Source organism: Prionailurus viverrinus, chromosome D3 (genome assembly GCF_022837055.1).
Source record: "Prionailurus viverrinus isolate Anna chromosome D3, UM_Priviv_1.0, whole genome shotgun sequence".
NCBI lineage: Eukaryota > Metazoa > Chordata > Mammalia > Carnivora > Felidae > Prionailurus > Prionailurus viverrinus.
The window spans coordinates 31,040,304-31,065,825 of record NC_062572.1 but is presented as its reverse complement, the minus strand read 5'-3'; the positions used below and the strand labels follow the sequence as shown (position 1 = coordinate 31,065,825).

Sequence of the window (25,522 nt, the reverse complement as noted above, 5' to 3'; positions counted from 1 at the left end):
TTCTGTTCTCGCCCCTCAGTGACCACATGGCTTGGGTAGGTTACTCCCCTTCCTGGGGATTTCTTTTTCTTACCTGAGCAACAGAAATGCTGCTTTGCAGTTCTGCCATTAGATACAATCCTTAAGTCAGGAGCTGTATTCTCTTCATCTTTGTATCTTCGGCTCAAGGCCTGGCCCCAGGATGGTGTTACAGGCTGTCACTTCTGCTGAATGAAGGCTAAAATTCACCGGGTAGTTCTGTAATATCAACAAAGGCAGACAGGTGAGGGAGCCTCCCTCTGGAAGCAAGAGGGGCAAGCAGAGGGGCAGAAAGCAGAGACCTGGTTCAAAGCCAGCCTCTGCCAGTCTCTGCAACCAAGGGAACATCACTTCTCTGAGCCTCTGTTTCCTCGCCTGCAAATCGGGATGATGACAGATCCCTCCTAGGGTTGCAGTGAGGATTGATTTAGATGGTGGAATCAGTGGTTACTCTTTTCACCTCACCCCTGGAGTTCTAGGATGCATCCCCCACACCCGACCTGCAGGGGTCGCTCTTCTCTCTGGGCACCAGATCTTTCTTCTATCAACGAGGGGAGTGGGCCATCATTGATTCCCCACCAATGGGCCACTGAGTTACAGAGGCAGAGGTTCAAAGTTGGAAAGTAAATCTGACCAAGCTAGAGCTCCAGCTGAGATGGGTCAACATGTGCCCCCTTGTTTTGGACTGACATACAGTTTATAACAACAAAGCCTTTCAGTGTTGACCATCTGAGACCTGTGTGTGATAAGCTTAGGGGAAGGTCATGATATATTGCTGGAAACTTCGATGTCCCTTCTCATCCCCCATTCACTGGTGCCCTAACACATGTGTCCTTCCACTGAGCTGCTGAGCAATCCATGGAGAGCAAATACAGGATTGCCAGTGCACCCCACCTATGCCGAGTGACCACTGGTGGGCAAGGACTGGGTCTTGGGCTGCTCCTAGACACTGTCCTGGAAAGTCTCCTGGATACTTCTGACTCAGTGTGTCCAAAACTCACCATACTCTCCACAAGCTCCACCTCATCTTAGGGATTGGTGTCACCATCCTCCACCCTGGTGCCCACAGCAGAACCCAGGAACCACCTCCACCCACCTCCCCCCACCCTGCCAACCCCTCCTCCCCTCTGGTGGCTCTGAGGGGAGCCATGTAAGGAGGTCCATGTAATCTATTATCCACAAGGTGACACCTCTGAGAGTGAGAGAGGGCCCTATTAATGATTGAACTGGGACAACAGCAAACACTTGGATGTCTGGGTGCATAACTGTGTATAAAAGTAGGCGTGGACAATGAGTAATGTAATTACCAGGGCACTGCTGCTGTAGCCAACGATGGAACACAGCCTAGATCTCCACCAGCTGGAGTTGTTCATAGGGTGCAATCTTACTCAGCATTTGAAATGCTGCTCCTGGATTTTAGGAGGCTTAAACAGAAAGAAAAAAAAAGGAAATTTAAATAATTAGAAAAATATGAAAATTAGGAGAAACTCTTGAGAAAAATGTAAAATGACAAAAGCAAAATACAAAGCATATGAAAGTATGTGCTAACTATGTACATAACTGTATAAATATACAAAGAAATGTGTATATTCTACACACATATAGAAAAGGGTCCAGGGACAGCTCAGTCAGTACAGCATGCAACTCTTGATCTCCGGGTTGTGAGTTCAAGCCCTGCTTTGGGCATAGAGCTTACTTACTTAATTAATAGGACCCAAAGGAACTACCACAATTGGAATCATAATTACCTCTGGGTGATTGGATTTCTATTTTGATTTTGTAGTACTATTTTTGTATTTTCCAAATTTTTGGTAAGAATGTTTTACTTAAAAAAATTTTTTTTTAATCTTTATTTATTTTTGACAGAGAAAGAGAGACAGAGTGCAAGTGGGGGAGGGTCAGAGAGAGAGGGAGACCCAGAATTAGGAGTAAGCTCCAGGCTCTGAGGTGTCAGCACAGAGCCTGATCGATGTGGGGCTCAAACTCACAAACCACGAGATCATGACCTAAGCTGAAGTCTGACGCTTAACCAACTGAGTCACTCAGGTGCCCCATGAATGTTTTACTTTTAAGATCAGAAGGAAAAAAAGGTTTTTAAAAATTTTTTTAATTTATTTTCAGAGAGAGAGATTGAGCAAGAGTGGGGGAGGTATACGGAGAGGGGGAAAGAGAATTTCAAGCACTGACAGTGCAGAGCCTGACTCGGAGCTTGATCCCACACAGGGCTCGATTCCATGAACCGTGAGATGATGACCTGAGCCGAAATCAAGAGTTGGACACTCAACGGACTAAGCCACCCAGGTGCCCTGGAAAAAAAATATATTTAATATTACTTCAAGACACCAAAACAGTTCATTTCTTCACAAGTGCTTCCTGAGCCCACTGGTCTAGACTTTCCAGGATCCGGGGACAGAGGCCCTTTCTCTGGGGTGCCACCTTGATAAAAAGAAAAAGGCTCAGGCCAGACTCTGGGTTCCCCAGGGGCAGTGTGGCTGGGGGAATGGAGAAAGCTGAGAAGGCAGGCCTCCCTGGAAGGGAAGAGTGGGCATCAGGGCTGTGGGTGGAGTTGTAAAGTGGCCACAGGTGTTGGTGAACAATACCATTCAGTAGGCCAGTGGCCAAGGGTACAGTGGTGGTTAGACCGTGGTCTGTGCTGAGAGATGACCACTGGGCCAGGAGAGCCAAAAGGAACCTGAGTGAGCAAACCCTTGAGGAGCTGGGGAGGGAGTTAGCACTTCCCGAGGGTCCTGAGCTTGGGACGCTGTGCATGCCTCATTCAGTTATAATTGAGGCCCTGAAGGTCTTTGCCCATCCCTGCCTAGAGGCTCAGTGCAGCCAACCCAAGGTCATTGCCAGTGTGCAGCAGAACTCAGGTTGCCTTCTCCTAGAATCAGCACCGGGCTCCCCACCTCTGGTCATCACCTGCTGTGGCTGTGCCGAGGGAAACTGCGGGATAGCGTGTGGTGTGGTGTGTTAGAAAGACAGCGCGCTGTGTAGCTGCCCATGTGGCTGAGTCAGAATAGAATAAATCTGTTAGAATTCTGCGTATGCTGGTAATTACTCTCAAACATGCTTTACGGAAATTTCTCCTCTCAAGAGCTGACCGGTTGCTTCATTTAGAAGATAAATACAGAGTCAGCAGGGGTGGGAGAGTAGGAGGCCTGTGCTCCCACCCCCACCCCGGTGTGGCTGGAGGAGAAGAGGGTGTGGTGTGAGCAGATCCTTGGCGGACTAGGGGCCTCCAGTGCGGCACGGAGGTTTCTCTATTCTTCAGTAGTAACAAGCCCTCAATTGTCTCTGAGGGTGGGGGCGGGGCAGTAATTGCATTGACATTTTAGCCACCTCTCTGTGGTGGGTGGAACTGCCTGAGTTGATGTGTGTGACCGCTTTGCAAACGGTCCTTGAGACCATGCTGTGCTTGCCCCGCGTGCAAACGTACTGCACATGTAAATAGGGCAATCTGAGTTTGATAAAGGGATTATTTACCAAAGTGTGGGAAAGGTGTGGGGAAACCGGAAAGCACAGAGTGGCGGCGGGGCGCCAGCTAGCGCAGGGGCTGTCGCCCTTTCTGGGCCTGGAGGGATGAGAGGAGGAGCTGTGTGGAGAGCGCCCCCTGCAGGAGCTGTGAGGAGAAGGGCCAGCCTGGTGCAACCCTGTCGAGGAGCTAGGGAGTAAACACCCAGAACTCAATTCTTCCTCTTCCAAATTCCAGCGTCCCCTGACCAAACTCAGGCAAAAACCTGCCTGCGGATGCCCAACAGGTTCCAAGGGAGACGGGCAGTGGTTATGAAGGGCATCCGGCACCAATTAAAACATACCTTAAAAACATAGTTACCCTCAAAAGTTACCCTTAAAAACATACTCTGTAGGATAAATTATTGGATAAATAAAAGGATAAATTATTGTACATTCTTTTAATGGATTCCAATGTGTCAGTTTAAAAGATTGTGGAAGATTTCTTATGCTCAGACCAAGAAAACAAGCAATGAAAATATATCAAACTATCCTACTTCAATATTTAAAACTGTATAAATATACATGAGTGTGCTCTTTTAAACATTTTTTTAACGTTTATTCATTTTTGAGAGAGTGTGAAGGGGGAGGGGCAGAGAGAGAGACAGAATCTGAAGCAGGCTCCAGGCTCTGAGCTACCAGCACAGAGCCCGATGTGGGGCTCAAACCCACAAATTGTGAGACCATGACCTGAGCCTAAGTCGGGCACTTAACCAACTGAGCCACCCAGGTGCCCCAACATGAGTGTGCTCTTATAAGCACAGAAAAGAAGTCTGGTTACCTCTTGGAGGTGGAGTGCAGGCAGGTAGCTATAAACCTTCATGCCTTGCTTTACATGCTTTGCATTATTTGAATTCGTAAACATGAGTGTGAAATGTTTTTGTAATTTTAAAAAATCATAAAATAGAAAGAAAGGGAAGAAACTCTTGGAAGCCAGAAAGAGTGAATGGGCTGAAGAGGCTGAGGCAGGGAGAAACTGAGGGCCACTAGCCACAGAGAGGCCAGGCCAACAGTGGTCAGGACCAACTGAAGCAGTGGAAGTAGGGATGGAGTGGAAGGCTGGCTTGCAAAGTGCTTGAAACCCTCCTCCTCTTCCCTCTCCTCCCTCCCTCTCCCTTCCTTTCCCTTGGAGATGGCAACATGGCTGGAAGCCAAGGAGGCAGCTGGTATGGTTGGAAAATCAGTTACACACAAGGGGATTGAACAAATATATTGAGGATAATGGGAGCCAGGTTTTTCTCACTGTTGGAGGAGAATTACAAATGTGGAAAGGGGGCAGGCCTGAAGAACTGGAGCTATCAGGGTGAACTGTATATGTGTGTATGTATTATATATATGTATATATAAATATATATATACATATATACAAAAAATATGTATTATATATTGTATAATATACACATATATTTGTATATGCATATGTACGTATATGTATATATGTGTGTGTTTATGTATGTGTGTGCATGTATAGATGGATAGATATACAAATACATATGTTTGTGTGTGCATACTTTTTCCCTAGCACTGCCTGCTGAGAAGGCCTAGATAGCAACAAGCACATCAGGCACCCAGATCTTGATTTCTAAACATTATCCTTCACCAAAACGAATTAGGACTCCCTTGGGGTGCCTGGGTGGCTCAGTCAGTTAAGCGTCTGACTTCAGCTTAGGTCATGATCTCACAGTTTGTGAGTTCAAGCCCCACATCAGGCTGTTAATGCAGAGCCTGCTTTGGATCCTCTGTCCCCTTCTCTCTCTGCCCCTCTCTGGCTCATGCTCTCTCTCTCTCAAAAATAAATAAACATTTAAAATTTTGTAAAAAGAAAAGGACTCCTTGAAGAAATAGTTGATTCCAGTGTCAATGGGGCAACTGGAAAATAAAGTATTCAAAGAATAGTGACATGTCAAAAGGACAGTAAGGGGCTCCCACCCACCAAGTCTGGGACAATTAGAGCATCAAAATAAAAATGATAAGGGGGCACCTGGGTGGCTCAGTCAGTTGAGCATCCAACTCTTGATTTAGACTCAGGTCATGATCTCACAGTTGTGGGATCCAGCCCCGATTTGGGCTCCATGCTGAGCTTGGAGCCTGCTTGGGAGTCTCTCCCACTCTCTCTGCCCCTCCCCCACTCACACTCTCCTTGTCTCAAAACAAAAGAAATAAACCTTTATAAATAAACAAACAAATAAATAAACATGATAATAACCAACTACAACCCACTGAATAACCTAGGAATCTATGAGTCATATTGATTAAGGAGAAGGAAAAGCTCTTCCTTACAGTACAAAGCCAACTAATAAAAGTAGAGGGAGTGATGGAAATAGAGAAACCATCATAATGATGGACTGATTCAGGCCGGAGACTTCATGGATGTTCTAAGGCTGGTAGGTCGAGGTTTGATGAGGAACAGAATATTGCAAAATATGGAGCGTATTTCCCAAAACTAAAATTGGTGTCAACAAAATCTCCCACCCTTCATGCTCTTCTGCCACACCCCCATCAAGAAGTGAATAGTTTCCCTCTCCCTGAGTCTGGCTGGAGCATTTTCACTCACAACCAACAGAACATGGCAGGAATGACACTGTAAATTCTAAGGCCAGACCAGAAGAACCCTGCAACTTTTATCCTTGTCTCTTAGAGCACTCTTTCTTGGAACGCTGCCTCTCAGAACCGCACAGTCACACTATGAAAAGCCCAAGCCACAACAAGAAGCCACACATTGGTGGCTCCACTGACAATAATCTCCAGTGAGCCTGTCAGTCACCCCAGCCCATCTTGGAAGTGGATCCTCCAGCCAGCAGCCATTTAAGACACTTCCAGCAGTTCAAGTCATTTCAGCTGAGGCCCCAGATCATGGAGGAGCAGAAATAAGCCAGACCTACCATGCTTTGTCTGAATTCCTGACCCACAGAATCCATAAGCATGATAAAGTGGTCTTTGCAATGGCACTAAATTTGGGGGTAGTTTATTAGGCAAATATAGACAACTGGAGAATTAGCATAGTCTCAGATATCTCCTCACAAAATACTTATCCAGCACAAAGAAGAAAATGGTAGCTTTATGGAGGAGAAACCTGGCAGACAGCAATCTGACAATGGAACCATGGTTCCTATGACCGATCAAGGTTCCCATGATGATCCAGTCATCATCATGATAAGCTGAGAACAACACAGTATCATTTCAGCAGTACTCTAACATGTCCTGGGGCTAGTCTCAAGGAAACTTTGAACAGACTCAGATTGAGACAGCATCAATTTATCCATGATATTTTTAGAGACTCACAAAAATATTTTAATCTTAATTTATTTTGAAATCAGAAGGAAAAATGTCAATAGTATGAATCCAGTCTGCATTATATTCATCTTTATACCAAAGCAATATAAAGTATATTTTAACTTTTTTATGCAGGAAGGAACCCACAAATGCAAAAGTGCCTAGGACCAACCAGAGTCATAATGCGTGCCTGGGTTGAGGACATCCTACAGAATGAAATGTGCCAGATGAGAGGGAATCAACACACTCCACCCTATCTCTCCCACTGAATGCAGATATCAAACCTGGAAAGAGGGGTGCCTGGGTGGCTGGGTTGGTTAAGTGCCCGACTTCAGCTCAGGTCATGATCTCACAGCTCGTGAATTCGAGCCCTGCGTGGGGCTTTGTGCTGACAGCTCAGAGCCTGGAACCTACTTCAGATTCTGTGTCTCCCTCCCTCTGCTTCTCCCCCGCTCATTCTCTCTCTCTCAAAAATAATAAATATTAAAAAAAAAAACCTGGAGCAAAAAAGTAAACAATAATGGGCACACTGGGGAAGAATGCCAGAATTCAAAGTACTACTGAACGACTAGTGAATTTTCTCCTTTTCCCCCTCAAGTATCCCCCAGTTTAGAGTCAATGCAGTCTGAAACCTGGAAATGCGTATAGCATGAATGAGAGAGCTTCAGGAGGAGCTCATTTTCTCTGGCTAGAGGAGTGGGAAGGGGGACTCTAAACATGGAGAGAAATACAGGAAGATCCCATTTTTCTTTTTTCTGCACTTTCTTTTCTCACCCCCTAAACAATTTTGTGCTGGTGGTGGCAGCAGCAGAAACAGCAGTGGCAACGGGGGCCACTTCGGGAGCCTAAAATTCTGAGTGAGGAGAACATTCACCTCTGATCAGAGAGGCTGTGATTCCCAAAAGGGTGGGCCTCTCTCTCTCTCTCTGTCCTCCAATACTTGGCTCCAGATATGGGACCAGTCATGGGAGAATGTGGCAAAATGGGGGAAATAAAGCCATACCTTTCTGGCCAGAAGACCACAAAGGGGAACCCCAAGGAACTAGAAAGGACCAGGAAGATTGCAAAGTTGTTTATTAACTATATGGGTCTGACTCTAAACAGCACACCATAGCTTCTGAAAAGTAAATTAGGACAGACAACACCCAGGTTCCAAACCGGCCACTGGATGGTACATCTGGAAGACAGAGCTGAAAAGCACTTCAAAGGCTTTGCAAATGGAACTGACACCAAACCACAACCCATGGAACACTGGATAAAACTTGCAGCCTGAATTCAAGCAAGTCAATTGCCTATTTAAACAAAAATATCAACATTCTCATAGGATTTAGACAGAACACAAAGTCCCATGACAATATTCAAAATGGATACAATCCAATGATTTTATGACAATGAACATGTATTACTCAGCCTACAGAGAGCCAGGAAAATCTCAATTCACCTGGCAAGAGACAATCAATAGATGTCAACACTGATATGACACAGATGTTGGAATTGTCTGACAAAGACTTTAAAGCAGCTGCTATGTGTGTCTGTATGTCAGTATATGTCTGTCTTTATGCCAGTATGTGTTTATGTTGATTACTGTAGCTTTGTAATAAGTTTTTTTAAGTTTATTTATTTATTTATTTAGAGAGAGAGAGAGAGAGAGAGAGAGTGGGGGAGGGCAAAGAGAGAGGGGGACAGAGGATTCAAAGCAGGCTCCGTGCTGACAGCACAGAGCCTGATGTGAGGCTCTAACTCACGAACTGAGAGATCACGACCTGAGCCAAAGTTGGACAGTTAAACGACTGAGCCACCCAGGCGCCCCTTTAGTAAGCTTTAAAATCAGGATGTGTGAGGGGGTGCCTGGGTGGCTCAGTTGGTTGAGCGTCTGACTCTTGATTTCAGCTCAGGTCAAGATCTCACAGTTGTGAGATTGAGCCCCTAGTTGGGCTCTGTGTTGAGCATGGAGCCTGCTTGTGAATTTCTCTCTCTCTCCCTTTCTCTCTGCTCCTTCCCTGATCATACATGCACTGTCTCTCTCTCTCTCTAAAAAAAAAAAAAAAAAAAAAAAAAATTAGGATGTGTGAGTCATACAATTTTTTTCATTTTCAAGATTGTTTTGACTATTTGAGGTACCTTGGAATTCCATATGAATTTTAGGATGGATTTATCTATTTCTGCAAAAGACATCATTGGAATTTTGGTGGGGATTGCGTTGAATCAGTATATCATTTTGGGTAGCAATGACATCTTAACAATATTGTCTTCCAATACACGAACATAGGATGTCTTTCCACTTATTTGTCTTCTTTAATTTCTTGCAGCAATGTTTCATAGTTTCCAGCATACAAACCTTTGATCTCCTTGGTTAAGTTTTTCCTAAGTATTTTATACTATCTGATGCTATTATAGATGGAATTGTTTTCTTAATTTTCTTTTTGAATCATTCATTGTTTTTGTATAAATGTGCAATTGATTTGTGTGTGTTGGTTTTGTATCCTGCAACTGTACTCAATTTGTTTATTGGTTCGAACACTCTTTTTTTTATTTAAAAAATTTTTTTATTTATTTTTGAGAGAGAGACAGAGCACAGCAGGGGAGGGACAGAGAGAGAGACACACACACACACACAGAATCTGAAGTACATGCCAGGCTAAGAACTGTCAATACAGAGCCCATCATGGGGCCCAACCCACAAACTGTGAGATTGTGACCTGAGCCAAAGTTGGATGCTCAACCAATTGAGCCACCCAGGCACCCCAGTTCTAACAGTATTTTGTAGAATCTTTAGGGTCTTGTACTTATAAGATCATGCCATGTGCAAACAGAAATAATTTTCTTCTTTCCTTTTCAATTTGGATTGCTTTTTATTTTTTTTTCAAACTTTTTAAATGTTTATTTTTCAAAGTGAGAGAAAGAAAGAGTGTGAGTGGGGGAGGGGCACAGAGAGAGGGAGACACAGAATCCAAAGCAGTCTCCAGGCTCTTAACTGTCAGCACAGAACCCGATGTGGGGTTCGAACCCACGAACCATGAGATCATGACCTGAGCTGGGGTGGGTTGCTTAACCAACTGAGCTACCCATGTGCCCCTTTTATTTTTCTTGTGAGAACTCTGGCCAGAAACTTCCAATAGTATGTTGAATGAAGTGTTGGAAGCTCACATCCTGGTATTGTTTTTGATTTTAGGAAAAAACAAAGCTTTTAGTCTTTCAGCATTAAGTATGAAGTAGCCGTGGGTTAATACATGGCTTTTATTATATTGAGGTTTCTTCTATTCCTAGTTTGTTGAAGTGCTTTAAAAAAAAAAAGTTTATTCATTTAGGAGGGTCTGGGTGGCTCAGTCAGCTAAGCATCTGATTTCAGCTCAGGTCATGATTCCATGGCCCATGAGTTCAAGTCCCACATTGGGCTCTCTGCTGCCGGGGCAAAAGTACAATATTGGCTTTTATATTTGCTTATGAAATTACTTTTACTAGTGTTCTAAATTTTTTTTCATATGTCTTCAAGTAACTATCTAATGTCTTTTCATTTCAGCCTTAAGGACTCCATCTACCATTTCTTGTAGGGTAGGTCTACTGGTAATGAACTCCCTCAGTTGTTGTTTATCTGGAAATACCTCAATTTCTCCTTATTCTTTAAGGATAATTTTGCTGTATATAGAATTCTTAGCTGACAGTATTTTTCTTTTCTTTTTTTTAATGTTTATTTATTTTTGAGAGAGAGACAGAGCGCAAGCAGGGGCGGGGCAGATAGAGAGGGAGACACAGAATCTGAAGAGGCTCCAGGCTCCGAGCTGTCAGCACAGAGCCTGACGCGGGGCTCAAGTCTACAAACTGTGAGATCATGACCTGAGCTGTAGTTGGATGCTTAACTCCAGGTGCCCCTTAGCTGACAGTATTTTTCATTCAAGGTTTTAAATTTGTCCTTCCATGGCCTTCTGGCCTGCATGATTTCTGATGAGAAATGAGCCATTAATCTTTTAAGAAACTTTTGTACATGATGCATCACTTCTTCCTGCTTTCAAAAAAAAGGGGTTTTTTTAAAAAATTTTTTCTTGTTTTTTAATCTTTGAGTTTCCACAGTTTGACTATAATGTGTCTCAGTGTGAAACCCTTTGAATTTACCCTGCTCGGAATTCATGGAGCTTCTTGGATGTATATATTCATGTCTTTCATCAGATTTGGGAAGTTTTAAGTAATTATCTCTCAAATATTTTTTCTGACCCTTTCTCTCTATTTTCCTCCTTGAATTCCTATAATGCATATTTTAGTATGCTTGATGCTATCCCACAAGTCTCTAAGCCTGTTATGTTTCTTCATTCTCTTTTCTTACTGTTTCTCAGACTAGATAATTTCAAATGTCTTCTCCTCATTTTCACTGATCCTTTCTTCCACCTGCCCAAGTCTGTTCCTGAATCATTGTAATTTACAGTTCCAGAATTTCTGTTTGGAAACTTTTTAATAATTTTTTTAAAGTTTATTTATTTTTTTAAGTAATCTGTACACCCAGCATGGGACTCAGACTCACAACCCCGAGTTCAAGAGTTGCATGCTCTTCCAACTGAGCCAACTAGGTGCCCCTTTTATAATTTCTATCTCTTTATTGATACTGACATTTTGTTCAGATATAATTTTCCCAATTTCCTTTTGTTCTTTTCCATGGTTCCCTTTAGCTCATTGAACATATTTAAGACAGCTGATTTAAAATCTTTGACTTAGGGGTTCCTGGGTGGCTCAGTTGATTAAGCATCCAACTTAGTTCATGACCTCACAGTTCCTGAGTTTGAGCCCTGCATTGGGCTCTCTGCTGTCAGTGTGGAGCCTGCTTCAGATCCTCTGTCCACCTCTCTCTCTGCCCCTCCCCCACTGGTGCATTTTCTCTTTCTCTCTCAGAAAGAAATAAACATGAAAAAAAATTTTTTAATAAAATCTTGGACTTAGGGGCATCTGGGTGGCTCAGTCAGTTGAGCATCTGACTCTTGGTTTTGGCTTAAGTCATGATCACAGGGTCATGGATGGCACCCTGCCGGGCTACACACTGAGCATGGAGCCTGCTTAAGATTCTCTCTCTCCCTCTGCCCTCTCCCCTGCTCATACTTTCTCTCTTTTTATATTTAATTTAATTTAATATTAAAATCTTTGACTTATAATTCCAATGTTTGGACTTCCTTTGGGATGATTTCTGTCAAATTACTTTTTTTCTGTGAATGAGCCATTTTCCTGTTTCTTTGTATGTTTTGTAACTTTTTATCTAGAACTGGTCATTCTGAGTACTGTTTGGTGGTAATTCTGGAGATCTAATTCTCTTACTCTTTAGAGTTTTTTGGTTTTTCTAGTTGATGGCTGGAGCCATCCTTTTATGACTTTTCCAAACTATTTTTGCAAAGTGTGTATTCCTTGTGGTATTCACTGAAGTTTCTCTTTCATTGTTTCTAAGGTCAGCTAATAATATGATGAAATTTCAATAAATGTCTTGCTCCTAAAAGAGGAAAAATAAATAGGTCCCATTTCTCTCTCTCTCTTTTTTTTAATGTTCATTTATTTATTTTTGTGAGAGCACGCACATGTGAGCGGGGGAGAAGCAGAGAGAGGGAGAGAGAGAAACCGTGCTGTCAGTACAGAGCCAGATGCAGGGCTCAATCTCACAAACCATGAGATCATGACCTGAGCCAAAATCAAAAGTCGAATGCATAACAAACTGAACCACCCAGGCGCCCCAAGTAGGTCCTATCTCTTTAAATACTCTTACAGTTGGCAGCCTGTGGGGGTTGAAACAATGGCCAACCTCTGAGCTCCTCTCAGCAATCAAAAGCAGCAATTAGCAATCAAAACCCACAATCACAGTTTTTGGGGGATTATGTGGTTGTTGATCACCTTGGGTCCAAAAGACTGTGCCAGTTATACAGACTCAGTCCCTGCAGCTGCCTGCTACCAGGATGAGGGATTGGCATGGCATCTGCTATCACGTGAAAAACTGAAATTGAAATTTACCAGCCTCCTTGTCAACCTCTCTCCTTTTTACTGCAAGCGTTCTGTTAGACTCCAGTTCCAAAATAGTTGCTTCAGGCAGTTCTGCCACTTTAATTGTTTCTGTAAATAGATGGAATCCTGAAACTCCCTACTCTGCTATCTTCTTTAGTGTTACCTTTTGCCAATTGATTTTTGACAAAGCTGCAAAGGCAATTTAGTGGAAAAAGGACAGTCCTTTCCACAATGGTATTGGAAAAATTGAACCTCCATAGGCAAAACAAACAAACAAACAAACCAACCCAAAAAACAACACAAACAAAAAAACTTCAATATAAGCCTCACACATTATGCCAAACTTAACTCAAAATGGACCATAGATCTAAATGTGAAATGTAAAACTATAAAACTTACAGAATAAAACATAAAATATACTACTATATACCTATTAAAATAGGCAAAATAAAAAATATTGACTATATCATGTGCTGGCAAGAATATAGTTACTAGCACTTTCATATATTGCTGGTGGGAATGTAAAACATGGTCATTCTGGAAAACAATTTGGCAGTTTCTTATAAAGTTAAATATACACTTACCATATGACACAGCAATTCCGCTGTTGTGCATTTACTCCAAGGAAATGAAAACTTATATTCACACAAAAACCTGTATACAAGTATTTATAGTAGCTCTATTCATAATCACACAAAACTAGGGGGAAAAATGTCCTTCAACTGGTGAGCAGATAAATAAACAGTGGTACATCTACACAGTGGGATGGAATACTACAAAATGAACAAACTATTGATACAGCAATTTAGATGAATTTCAAAGGCATTATGCCAAATGAAAGAAATCATTTGGAAAAGGTTACATATTTTATGATTCCATTTAATTGGCATTCTCAAAAAGATGAAACTACAGTGAAGGAAAATAGATCAGTAGGTTGTGAGGGTTAGGAAAGGGGGAGTTTCACTATAAAGGGATAGCACAAGTGAGTTTATTAGGGGGTTAATGGAAGGGTTCCATAGCTTTATGGTGGTGGTAGATACACAAATCTATATATGTATTAAAAATCCATAGAGCTGTATATTTTAAAAGTCAATTTTGCTGTATGTTAAAAGATAAAAAAATTTAAAAATATTCCCTAAACATACAAACAAAACAAAAACACATGGTCGTGAATGGTAGAGAAAGACCAAGGAACTGTTATATACTGAAAACAAAAAAGGCATAACAACTAAACGCAACTTATGATCCTGAATTGAATCTTAGACCAGAAAAATAAGAGATGTTGGTTGGTACAATCTGAATAGAGTCAGGACTGGATGCCCGTATTGGCGTTGAGTTCCTGATTCAGATGATTGTACTGTGGCTATGTAGGAGCTTTCTTGTTTGGGGAAATACACTCAGAGGTATTTAGGGATGATGAGGTCATCAACTCTTTAACTGTCTCTCAAATGGTCCATGAAAGAACTATGGCAATAATTATATATATTACATATTATATATAATGTTTAAAGTATAATTATATCTCTATATTCATATATACATATATTATTATATGCATAAATTATATATATGTATATATATATATGGAGAGAGGAGAAAAAAAGGGATATGGAAGTTCTTTTTTTTTTTTTTAACGTTTATTTGTTTTTGAGAGAGAGAGTCAGAGTGTGAGTGGGGGATGTGCATAGAGAGAGGGAGACACAGAATTGCGAAGCAGGCTCCAGGCTCTGAGGTGTCATCACAGAGCCTGATGCAGGGCTCAAACTCATGAACTGTGAGATCATGACCTGAGCCAAAGTTGGACACTTAACCAACTGAGCTACCCAGGCACCCTGGGGATATGGAAATTCTTATACTGTTCTTGTAACTTCTAAGCTTGAAATTATTTCAAATTATAAAAGTCAAAGAATGTTGAGATGACTCTCCCATGCAGAAAAATTCCATCTACAAGGAGATGAAGCATAACTCCCCACTCCTTAAGTATTAGCTGGGCATAGTGACTTCTTTCCAGTGCACAGTCTGGGAAAGGGAGAAAAAAATAATCACTTTATAGGGGAGAAATCTGACAAACACTAACTCAGCCAGGTGATCAAAGTAAACACCAACAGTGATGTCATGTTGGTAGCATATAGCATTGATATTGTGATGAAAATGGCACTTTAGGGGCACCTGGGTGGCTCAGTCGGTTAAGCGTCCGACTTCAGCTCAGGTCACGATCTCGTGGTCCATGAGTTCGAGCCCCTCATCGGGCTCTGGGTGATGGCTCAGAGCCTGGAGCCTGCTTCCGATTCTGTGTCTCCCTCTCTCTCTGCCCCTTCCCTGTTCATGCTCTGTCTCTCTCTCTCTGTCTCAAAAATAAATAAACGTTAAAAAAAAGATTAAAAAAAAAAAAAAAAGAAAATGGCACTTTAACTCTTGTGGTCTTCCTCCCCAAAATGCACATAGCCAGAGGTATGATAAGAAAACCATTAGGCAGGGGCGCCTGGGTGGCGCAGTCGGTTAAGCGTCCGACTTCAGCCAGGTCACGATCTCGCGGTCCAGGAGTTGGAGCCCCGCGTCAGGCTCTGGGCTGATGGGTCGGAGCCTGGAGCCTGTTTCCGATTCTGTGTCTCCCTCTCTCTCTGCCCCTCCCCCGTTCATGCTCTGTCTCTCTCTGTCCCAAAAATAAATAAAAAACGTTGAAAAAAAAATTAAAAAAAAAAAAAAAAGAAAACCATTAGGCAAATCCCAGTTGCGGGATAGTCTACAAAATACTTGACCTCCTCAAAACTGTCAAGGTCATCAAAAACATGGAAAGTCTGAGAAACCATCACAACTACACAATGAATAAATGTAATGTGAGATCCTGGAACAGAAAAAAGACCTTAGGTAAAAATTAAGGATATCTTAATACACTATGGACTTTAGTTAATAACAGTGTATCAATACTAGTTCATTAATTGTACCAAATGTACCATACTAATACAAGAAGTTACTAATAGGAGAAACTCAGTGTGGGGTATTGGGAACTCTGTACTATCTTTGCAATTTTTCTGTAAATCTAAAAAATAAAGTTTGTTTTAAAAAAACAAGCAATATTTAGGCAGTCCAATGAGGAGGATTTGGGTATCAGTTGGAAGTTAGGGGTGGTAAAGAATGAGGTTGAGGAGCACCTGGGTGGCTCAGTTGGTTGAGAGTCCGACTTTGGCTCAGGTCATGATCTCATGGTTCGTGGGTTCAAGCCCCACATCGGGCTCTGTGCTGACAGCTTGCTCAGAGCCTGGAGCCTACTTTGCATTCTGTGTCTCCTTCTCTCTTTGACCCTCCCCCACTTGTGCTCTGTCTCTCTGTCTCATGAGAAAAAGAAAAAGAATGAGGTTGAGGAAGGTGTTTACTTTTGGTTTGGGGAACTGAGAAAGCTTTTGAGTGAGCTGGAAAGACATAGTGGGCAGGTGGGAAGTTCAAGGAGAGATTTGTAATGAGGGGCTGTATGCTTGAATGTAGAACTGGTGTGTGTGATTTGGGCTAGACGGGGAGACTTGGGTGAAGATAATGGCTATCTGGGAGGAATATGTCATGTGACAGCCCTTTTGGTGGCCTATCTATTCCTTCTTTTTTTAATCTTTTTTTAAATTTATTTTTTATTTATTTTGAGAAAGAGAGAAAGAGTGTGCTCGCACTTAGGAGCGGGGGAGGGGCAGAGAGATGTGGGAGAAAGAGAATCCCAAAGAGGCTCAGTGTCGTGAACACAGAGCCTGTTGCAAGGCTCGATCCCACAAACTGTCATCATGACCCCAGTGAAGAAATCAAGAGCTGCCAGATGCTTAACCAACTCAGCTATCCAGGTGCCCTCCTCTTTCTTTCTGAGTGCTGCCGCCCTGATTTGATTGGGTGTCTACCATTCCCCATGTGACTAGGGAAGAGTCACCTTCTCCTAGGTTCCAAGGGTAAACCTTGATTGGCCTAAGGCACTCATGGCCTCTTTCTTCTTGATGATGATTAGATGTGGCAGACACATGACCCCACCTGTCAATGAGGCATGAGCAGAAGCCCACTGAGTGGCTAGGTGGTTTCCTCACTCATAAGAAGGAGACTCCAAAGACACAATTCCTTCCTGCCCTTGAATAGTGTAGCACCTTATGCAGTCTGGAAATGCTACAGCCATCTCCTTGTCTGTCTGAGGATGATGCCAATGCACAGAATTGGGCAGAGGCTAGAAAAGGGCAGAGAAGAGAAGCAAGAATCTTACCTGTGGGATTCCTGTTAGGTGAGGAAGTACAAGTCCTTAATGTTTATACCAATTTGGGTTGGTAGGGCCAGGTCTGGGGTGAGGCAATTGAGACACCCAGGATGCAACACTTAAGGAGGTGCCCTCTCTCAGATTCTGCTGCTGACCTTGGGAATGATTACCTCCTTAAATATGGCACCCTAGGTAACTCACAAACCTAATCCTGGCTCTGTTTGATTCAAAGTTTTCTGAACCTACAGCTTAAAGCTTCTATCTGGCAAGCAGAGGACACTGAAATTTAAGGAAAAGGAGATGAAAAATAGCTGCTCTACTTGGGCCAGAGTGATGTTATATAATAGTGCTGCCAATGGCCAGCCCAGCCTTCAGCCTAATATTAGAGACTGCCCTCCAAGATTTCAGTAGTAGCCATCTTATTTTCATAATTTTCTTGACCCTGTGACTGTGATCATATTTCTTCCCTCACTGAAACATTATTTAGTAGAAGGTTTGTTAATTTCCCACTGGTTGGGGATTTTGAAATTTAAGTTGTGCTGTGATCAGAGGATTTGTTTAGGATTGACCTGAACAATATTTGCTTATCTGAATTTATAAAACCTCTTGTGGCCCAGTGTAGGATACTTTTTTGTATTTCATGCAGGTGTAGAATTCAACCTGTATGTTTTATGACTTATTAATTCTGTTGTTGAATTAATATTTATTTTTATTTTATATATCATAGTCTGATAATGGTGTGTAATATAGTTTACTATAACTGAGTTTCTATTACGTGTATTTCTAAAGACTTTTGTTTCCTGTTTTACATTGCAATGTTTTTTGGTACATTTGGTTTCACAATGCCTTTTTATACTATATGCATATTTTGGCACCTTGTTTTTTTAACAACAGTACATATTCAGAGTTTGTCTTTTGATCTGATCTGAGATTTTCCTATTTACATTTTTCCTATTTATTTACATTTGCCTTATTCGTTACAAGTCTAACTTCCATCATCTAATATTCTGGTGTTTTGATGTTTTTTTTTTCTTTTCATTCTGTGGTAAAATTCTGTCTTTAGTGATTTAAAAAATTAAAAACTTTTGGGGGCACCTAGGTGGTTCAGTCAGTTAATTGTCTGACTTCGGCTCAGGTCATGATCTCATGGTTCGTGAGTTCAGGTCCCACATCAGGTTCTGTGCTGACAGCTCAGAGCCTGGAGCCGGCTTCAGATTCTGTGTCTCCCTCTCTTTCTGCCCCTTCCTCACTTACACTCTGTCTCTCTCTCAAAAAATAAACATTAAAAATTTTTTTTTAATTAAAAGAATTTTTTTATTCAAGTAAAATTAACACTGTTATATTAGTTTCAGGTGTACAATATAATTATTCAATAATTCTATACAGTTCTCAGTGCTCAATAAGATAAATGTACTGTTAATCCCCTGTATCTACCTCACTCATCCCCCCAACCCCTCCCCTCTGGTAACCACCAGTTCGTTCTCCGTATTTAAGAGTCTGTTTTTTGGCCTCTTTTTTTCTTTCTTCATTCATTTGTTTTGGTTCTTAAATTCCACATGTGAGTGACTGACTCACTTCATTTAGCATTATATCCTCTAGGTCTATCATGTTGCTACAAATGATAAATTTTCTTTCATTTTTATGGCTGAATATTCCATTGTATATATGCCACATCTTTTTAAATCATTCATCTGTGGAAGGACACTCAGGTCCCATATCTTAGTTATTGCAAATAATGCTGCAATAAACAGAGGAGTGCATGTATCTTTTCAAATTAGTGTTTTCATTTTCTTTGGGTAAATACTCAGTAGTGGAATTACTGAACTATATGGTAATTCTCTTTTTAATTAAAAAACATTTTTAATGTTTACTTATTTTTGAGAGACAGCATGAGCAGGAGAGGGGCAGAGAGAGAGCGAGACACAGAATCTGAAGCAGTCCCAGGCTCTGAGCTGTCAGCACAGACACAGGGCTCAAACCCACAAACCATGAAATCATGACCTGAGCCAAAGTCGGACGCTTAACTGACTGAGCCCCCAGGCACCCTCTCTTTATTTTAAAAAATATTTTATTTATTGATTTTATTGATTTTTTTAATTTTTAATTTTTTAGAGAGAGTGTGTATGAGTGGGGGAGAGGGCAAGAGGGGGAGAGAGAGAGAGAGAGAGAGAGAGAGAAAGAGAGAGAGAAAGAGTCTTAAGCAGGCTCCATACTCAGCACAGAGCCCAATGCAGGGCTCGATCCCACAACCTTGGGATCGTGACCTGAGACAACATCAAGAGTTGGACACTCAACTGACTGAGTCACCCCGGTGCTACTAAAGATTTTATTTTTACTACTTTTAAATGTTTATTTATTGTTTAGAGAGAAAGAGGGAGAGCATTTATGCAAGCAGGGGAGGGACAGAGAGAGGGAGACAGAGAATCCTAACCAGGCTCCAATGCTGTCAGCACAAAGCCCAATGCAGGGCTTGAACCCATGAAACATGAGATCATAACCTAAGCCAAAATCAAGAGTCGGATGCTTAACTGACTGAGCCACACAGGTGGCCCAAGATTTTATTTTTAAGTGATCTCTATACCCAACATGGGGCTCAAACCCATAACCTCAAGGTCAGGAGTCACATGCTGTACCAACTGAGCCAGGTAGGCACACCTCTTTTTAATTTTTTGAAGAACCTCTATACTGTTTCCATCATTGCTGCACCAATTTGCATTCCCAACAAAGTTTCCTTTTTCTCCATATCCTTGGCAATGCTTGTTATTTCTTGTGTTCTTTATTTTAGCCATTCTGATGGGTGTAAGGTAATTATCTTATTGTAGTTTTGATTTGCATTTCCCTGATGATTAGTGATGTTGAGTATCTTTTCATGTGTCTGTTGGCCATCTGTGTCTTCTTTAGAAAAATGTTTGTTCACGTCCTCTGCCCATTTTTAAATCAGATTATTATTATTATTATTATTTCTATTATTATATTGATGTTGAGCTATATAAGTTCTTATATTTTGGATATTAACTCCTTATTGGATATATCATTTGTAAATATCTTCTCCCACTAGGTAGGATGCCTTTTTGTTTTATTGATAGTTTCCTTCGCTGTGCAAAAGCTTTTTATTGGTATAGTCCCAATAATTTAATTTTTCTTTTCTTTTTTTTGCCTTGATGTCATTTTTTATGATTCCTTGCTGTTTCTTTTCCATTTACAACGTGACAAAGTGTCTGGTACACTTCTTGGTACAAGGCTCTTGATTTTTGCTGCGTGAATTACATTTTCCCTTTTTTCTCTTGTAATAGTTTATACAATAGACATAAAGCTTCCTACAATGAAAAAACATATGAAATTATACTATTTTTAAAAATAACTTTTGTCTTCATTTTATGTAAAACAAAGACTTAATGCCTGGCTTTTTCTGCCCTCTTTCCTCCTTTCTGGTTTTTCACTGCATTAATCTAAGGTTAAAAATCCAATTTTAAAAAATCCTTTTTCTCACTTTTTTCTTTTGCTTTTTGTTTGTTACCATAGCAACAACAATCATTTCAACTTATCAGCATCAAACAGTCTCTACTGAGTGGTGTTTTTGTTCAGTTATCTCTCTATCTTTAGCTAGTTTCAAGGCTTATTGCCAGTTCTTTTCCCTCATTTAATCATTCATGAGTTTCTGATTCATGTCTTGGTGGCTTATTATACAATTCTGAGCAATTTTTGCAGAAAAGGGAGTTAGTTGGGTAGTGTACTAGTCAGAAACTCTTGTGGTTTCAAGAGACAGAAACCTACCTCAAACTGACTTTACTAAAAAAGAGAATATATTGGCTCATGAACCTGTAAAGTCCAGATTCAGCTGATTTCGGCCTCAAAATGTGTCATCAGGAAATTGTCTCTATATCTGGACTCTGCTTTCCCTATCCTGCCTTCATTCTCAGAGGGCATTTCTCACATCATGGCATGTTTTGCCCCAACTCATACTCACTCCCCTAGAACCCCAGCAGAAAGGGAGCACTCTTTTTCTGATTGTTCCTATAAAAGTCTGGGCCAAGTTTCATTGTCCTGTATCAGGTAACATGCCCATCCTTTGAACCAGTGTCTGTGACACTGACTGGGTCACATGCTTACATATGACATGGGGGTGGGGCCAGTGCTCCAAACCACTTAAGAACATACAACAGTCAGTTTGCCAAAGAAAAATTGGGTTATTGCTTACAGAAGGAGGACTTAATGATGGGCAGGCAAAAACAGAAGATGTCCATTGTTTTCAAAGATTTTACGGATCTATGAACTGTCACCACTCTAGAAGGATAATAAGGAAGACATCCAGGTGGCCAGTTGCCCATCTAAGCAGGGTTTTATGCTTAGATAGTGGTTTCACATGGTCTCATAGTGTTCCAGAACCTAGTTCTCTGCTTTGTGTTTCCAAATATTTGTTGCTGTCAGTGTAGCTAGATGGTTGTTCCCTTTGGGCCTGACTCATGCTAACTTGACTCAGCAGAGACTGATGTATATGTAATTCCCATCTTAGGATAAATAGTAATTGCCAAAGGACCTGAACAGGGCTGTCCTCTGGTTAGTGAACTTTCCCTGCTGAAAACCACAAGTGAAGCCAAACTCTAATCATAAGGTTATTTAGCACCCATGGAACCAAGCAAGAGAAGTTCTCTGGAAAAAATTAGTGGCCATGATAGTGTGGTGGCTTTAAAATGTCCACCAATGCTGGAAGAGTGAAGAGAGAACATGTCACAGGGCGAGAGATAGGTATGTGGTATGAATAGAAGACAAGAGAGTGCCATAGGGAGCCCCTGAATTGCTTTAAGAAGGGAAAAGACATGGTCAAATTTGTTATGGGAAGATTGATCTGGGTACAAGGAAAAGCAACTGGAGATGGGCCACACTGAAAGCAGAAGGATTAAGGTTACTGCGGTCCTCTAGGTGAGAGAGTTGATCAGTAGCAGAATGGCAGTGGGGATGAAGTAGATATGTTTAAAACAGTGCTTTTCAAAACTGTGTAACTCTGTGTGATTGGCGGATGCTAGCTAGACTTATGGTGATCATTTCACAATATTTACACATATTGAATCATTATATTGTACATCTGAAAGTAATGTAATGTCATATGTTGATTATACCTCAATAAAAAATAAATAGTGCTTTTCAAAGTTTAATATGCACACAAACCACCTGGGGATCTTGTTAAAATACAGATCTGGATTCAGTATGTCTGGGTGAGGGCCTGAGATGCCACATTCCTAACAAACTCCCACACAATGCTGACACTGCTCGTTTGGACACCATACTTCGAGTAACAAGGATTTTAGGACTGTAATTAAAAACTTTTTTAAAGATTTTATTTTTAAGTAAACTTTATGCCCAAAATGGGGCTCAAACTTACAATCTTGAAATCAAGAGTTGCATGTTCCACCAACTGAGCCAGCCAGCTGCCCCAGGATTTCAGAAATGTTAAAGAAACAGAATTTACAGGAGTTTGTGACTGGTTCAATGCAGGGAGTGGGGGAGGTGAGAGTTGGCAACAAGGGAAAATGGTAAGGAGTTGGTAAGGATCATACTCAAAATTCCAGTTTGAGTATCCAGGTGGTGATGCTATCCACAGATACAAGAGGAGGAACAGGTTTGGGTGGAGCAGATAATAATAAAAGATAACATTTATTAAGTACTTGCTATGTGCCAGGCTCTTTACATATGTTGTCTTATTCTGTACAAAAAACAAACTTATGAGGTAGGTACTATTATGATCTTCACTTCAAGAGTGAGGAAACTGAGGCCAAGGTCATGCAGGTAGTAAGTGGAGCAGCAAAACTGAAACCCTCTAGCACTCTGAGTGCAGAACTCCTGCTCTAGCTATCAGCAATTTGGACATGTGGAGGTGAAGCATCTGTGGGGATGTCATATAGTGTTATGTAGGTTGTGTAGGTTGTGTACGTAGGTTGCGTAGGTTGTGTAGGTAGGTATAGGTTGTGTAGGTAGGTATAGGTTGTGTAGATAGACAAGCTGACCTGGAGTTCAGGAAAGAGATTCTGAGTAATGGTTTAGGAGCTGGGAGGAACTCAGGATTGGAGGGAATAAAACCATCCAAGGAAGGTTACAATTTACCTCCTCAGAGTGCTGTCAATCTTTTCCATCTTCCTTTTGCATTTGATTATTACAAAGGAGGAATCTGAAAAAATAAAGTGTTTTTTTTTTAATGTTTATTTATTTTGACAAAGAGAGAGGGCAGGCGAACAGGAGAGAAACAGAGGGAGAGGGAGAGAGAATCCCAAGCAGGCTCCACACTGTCACCATGGAGCCTGACTTGGGGCTCAACCCCATGAACCATGAGATAATGACCTGAGCTGAAATCAAGAGTTGGACACTTAACTGACTAAGCCACCCAGGCACTCCAACAAGTGTTTTTTTTTAATAAATAATTTTTTTTCCTTATTGGAGACTGTATTTGTTCTTTATCTCTGAGATTTACGAATTTTTCCAGATTACATCTTGAAATTGATTTATGCTTAATTTTTCTGGATCCCAGTGAATTCCCTCAGTTTTCCACCTGCACCTCAGATGTTTTCAGAACTAAGGAAAGTTTTATTATAATTTAAATTATTGCCTGTAATTGATTTTCTCTGTCTTCTCTTGAGCAATGCCTATAGCTTGATGTTCTCCTCCTCATTTTTTCTTAAAGAATTCCATCACTTTGAATTTTTCTCACATTTATATTCTGTATTGATGATTTGTTCTTTTGCATTGTCAAATCTGCTTTTTTACTGCACTATTGAATTTTACTTCAGTTACTACAGTTTTCATTTCACAGTACACTCCATTTATCTTGGCCTGTTCTTTAAATAATATTTTTTAATGTTAATTATTTGTTCTTATTTTTTTAAGTTTATTTTGAGAGTGAGCGAGAGAGAGACAGTGGGAGGCACGGAGAGAGAGAGAGAGGGAGAGAATCCCAAGCAGGCTCTTTGCCATCAGCACAGAGCCTAATGCAGGGCTTGATCTCACAACAATGAGATCACGACATGAGCTGAAATCAAGAGTCAGCTGCTTAACCGACTGAGCTACCCAGGAGCCCGTACTGGCCTGTTCTTTAAAAGATACAATCTTTTCTTAATAAAGAATAAAAGTGAGGTGTATTCTAAAACTGTGTTCTGCTTAGTGGACTAAGTATGTTTCAAGGAGTAAGTTTTGGCTCCAGCACTTTATTTCTTTCTTTTTTAATGTTTATTTTTGAGAGAGAGAGAGAGAGCGAGCGAACAGGGGAGGGGCAGAGAGAAAGGGGGACAGAGGATTCCAAGTGGGCTCTGTGCTGATAGCAGCGAGCCCAATGCGGGGCTAGAACTCAAAAACGGAGAGATCATGACCTGAGCTGGTCACTCAACCAATGGAGCCATCCAGGCGCCCCTCTGGCACTTCATTTCTTATCTCATGTGCCACATATTTACTTCCCTACAAGGTTTTTAAAGAGTTTGCCTATTCACTTTTGAGACTAATTGAAATTTGCTGATGTGTAGAAGTCATGAGTTGAATGAAGGCTTTCAAGATCAGTGTTGGACAACTGGGATGCAGGATCTGACATCCTTACTCCCTCCCTCTCCACAGATGGCCTGGGAAATGGCTCTGAAACAGTGGCTGCATCATTTGTTTCATTGTCTTAGCTATTCTTGGTTTTCACTTGCTTTAGGATTCTGATATTTATTTTTCAGCCTCTGGTGCTTGTGAGTACTTCCAAGGCTTCAGTTTGTTTGTCTCGTTTTCTCTACCTCTTAATGTTTGGGTTTTAGCGTTTCCATCCTTGCATTTGTTTCAGTATGTCCTAAGCTTCTGTTGATATGTACCTATCTGGGCCTCAGTCCCTGAATCTCAATGTCTTTCTCCACTACCTTCTAACCCTTTACCCTGCTTTATATTTCTTCATAGTACTTATTACAACTTGAGTATTTTTTTTTACCTCTCTTTTCTTTCTTTCTTATCTATCATCTCCCTCTAGAATGTTGATGCCCAGAATAATATAGATGTTCAACAAACATTGGTTGAACGAACCTGTCTGATTAGCGTATCCGAAATCTCTCACTTTAGTCTCCACCTTTGTGTTTCACACTTTCTCAGTATTCAAGTGTCTTTTGTGGTCTCGGTCAAGCCTTTCGGTTTCTGTCCTTGTCTCAAGGCTTCTAAGTTTGTGTGCGGGCCACTGACTGGCGCAGGCCTGCTGCAGGCCTGTGGCCGGTGTGTGGTGCGCTGGCGTCCCTCATGCGCTGTCCTAGGTCGTTCCCTGACTCAGTCAGTACCCCGCTCCGGGGCTTTCCCTTCCCTGACAGTCTCTCCGGCTCAGCGATATACACCCCAACCTGACGCCTCGGTGTCCTTCTGCTTCTCCAGAGCCGCCTCCCGCGCCAACTCCCCCGCGAACGCACGTGACCACGCAGGGCGGTGACTCTGCCGCCGCCGCAGTGCTCCGCCCAGACCTCGCCGCTTCCGCTGGCCATTGCAGCCCCGCCCCGAGGCGGGGAGAGCCAATCCTCGTACACGTTTCTTTGCTCC

General features: G+C 41.6%; 1 protein-coding gene and 1 long non-coding RNA gene across 2 annotated transcripts in view; one reads left to right on the top strand and one right to left on the bottom strand.

The window, feature by feature from the left end:
* PPM1F (protein phosphatase, Mg2+/Mn2+ dependent 1F) overlaps positions 1-7,091 on the top strand; it is a 40,035-nt gene extending 32,944 nt beyond the window's left edge. Inside the window, exon 8 of the mRNA XM_047827991.1 lies at positions 6,940-7,091. Coding sequence (XP_047683947.1) covers positions 6,940-7,073 — 134 coding nt within the window. The 3' untranslated portion in view covers positions 7,074-7,091. The remainder of the gene's footprint in view (positions 1-6,939) is intronic.
* On the bottom strand, positions 1,369-25,476 carry LOC125149187 (uncharacterized). Its single transcript, XR_007145829.1, has 3 exons — positions 25,025-25,476; positions 23,090-23,153; positions 1,369-1,442 (listed from the first exon to the last, which is right to left on the bottom strand). It is a non-coding gene; the product is annotated as an uncharacterized LOC125149187 (long non-coding RNA).
* Positions 25,477-25,522: the final 46 nt, after the last annotated feature.